Here is a 1,404-nt window from a genome sequence, read left to right on the forward strand (position 1 = left end):
CTCTCTCTCTCTCTCTCTCTCTCTCTCCCCTTCCAACTTTCATTTCCTGAAGTGCTAGAGGCCGCCGTCCCCACTTCTCCCACTCATTTCTTGTTCAGTACGTACCCTCGCCTCGCCCTGTCTACTCTTGTTTCAGTCTCCTGTTTGCTGTGTTTAATGTAGGCCTAATCAACCCCCGGGCGCTCACTCGACCAAACGGGGCTTGATAGTGACCTACAAACAAAATCAGACTCAGATCAACGCGTTGAGGTTAGACCACTCGGGAAAAAAAGGGGGCGATTGGGGGGGGGGGGTTACTTCAATAATCCCATCGTGTGAATGTACGGGTTTATGGCGAGAAAAGTAGCAGAATCTACCCAAGTGACAATTGTACTTTTAGTTTAGTTTAAGTTAGGGTTTTACGATACTTGCAACACAACTGGGTCAAAATAACAAGTGCCGAAGATGGGAGGTGTTACTAGGAAGAAACATACAACGAAAAGAAGGAGGGGAGATAAGGACTATAATAATATGTATTAGACAGAAAAGAAGAAATGGTATAGGTTTAACGCCCATGTCAATACTATTAAGTTGTGCCAGAGGCGGGACCTCCGAGTTTAACGACCATCCCCGAAAGGTCCAAGCCAAGTGGGAAGTGCCCAAAGACACAACGTCGGACCGAGCTGAGGCTCAAACCCCCGAAACTGCAATCTCACAACTACGAGTTCGGTTGCCTAACCACTAGGCTATCGACGACACTTTCGCATATCTGCAGAAATTGGTGCATTGGTTGCTTCGTAAAAAGATTGATTCATATGCTCACTGATTGGCTAATTCAGAGATTTATAAAGATGGCAACTGTTGCAGAGCTACACCAACTACCTGGCCTGCGCGGATCTGGACTTGAAGAACGAGGGTCAGTACGTGCTGGTCAAGCGTCCGGTGGTGTCCATCTTGTACAAGGACGTGAGTGGAGTACTGTCCACTCCGGATCACCCCATGTTTATGATCAATGTCCCGGAGGTGAGTCACTCCCGTAGACTTGTGTCATCATCATCATCATCATCATCATCATCATCATCATCATCATCATCATCATCATCATCATCATCATCATCATCATTAAACAGCTACGTTTCCCTGATCTGTCTACCCATCTGTCTAGGTTCTCTAAGCAGGTTGCTCTGGGCCTTCCTCTGCCTCGTTTGCCTTCAATTTTGCCAGTGAGAGCTAGATGTTCAAGACCTTTAATGTCTATTCAAGTGTCCCAAAAACTGCATTTTTTGTCTACTTCTCAGCTTTTCCAGTAATTGGACGTTGCTTCTCGAACCTTTCTGCAACAAAGTTCTACCGGTTTGAGCTGTTATAGTTCTAGGCCAGGTTTCTATGTTATGTTCCCATCTTCTGTAAGGTCTCTTCCCCCCC

At 46.2% G+C, this 1,404-nt stretch overlaps 1 protein-coding gene across 1 annotated transcript in view; it reads left to right on the forward strand.

Annotated features, from left to right (window-relative positions):
• The window catches only part of LOC101855746, a gene marked incomplete at its 3' end in the record, with an annotated part of 59,554 nt that overhangs the window by 17,078 nt on the left and 41,072 nt on the right, over positions 1-1,404 (forward strand). The window contains 1 exon segment of the mRNA XM_013087379.2: positions 847-1,002. Coding sequence (XP_012942833.1) covers positions 847-1,002 — 156 coding nt within the window.

Source organism: Aplysia californica, unplaced genomic scaffold (genome assembly GCF_000002075.1).
Source record: "Aplysia californica isolate F4 #8 unplaced genomic scaffold, AplCal3.0 scaffold00581, whole genome shotgun sequence".
NCBI classification, from domain to species: Eukaryota; Metazoa; Mollusca; class Gastropoda; order Aplysiida; family Aplysiidae; genus Aplysia; species Aplysia californica.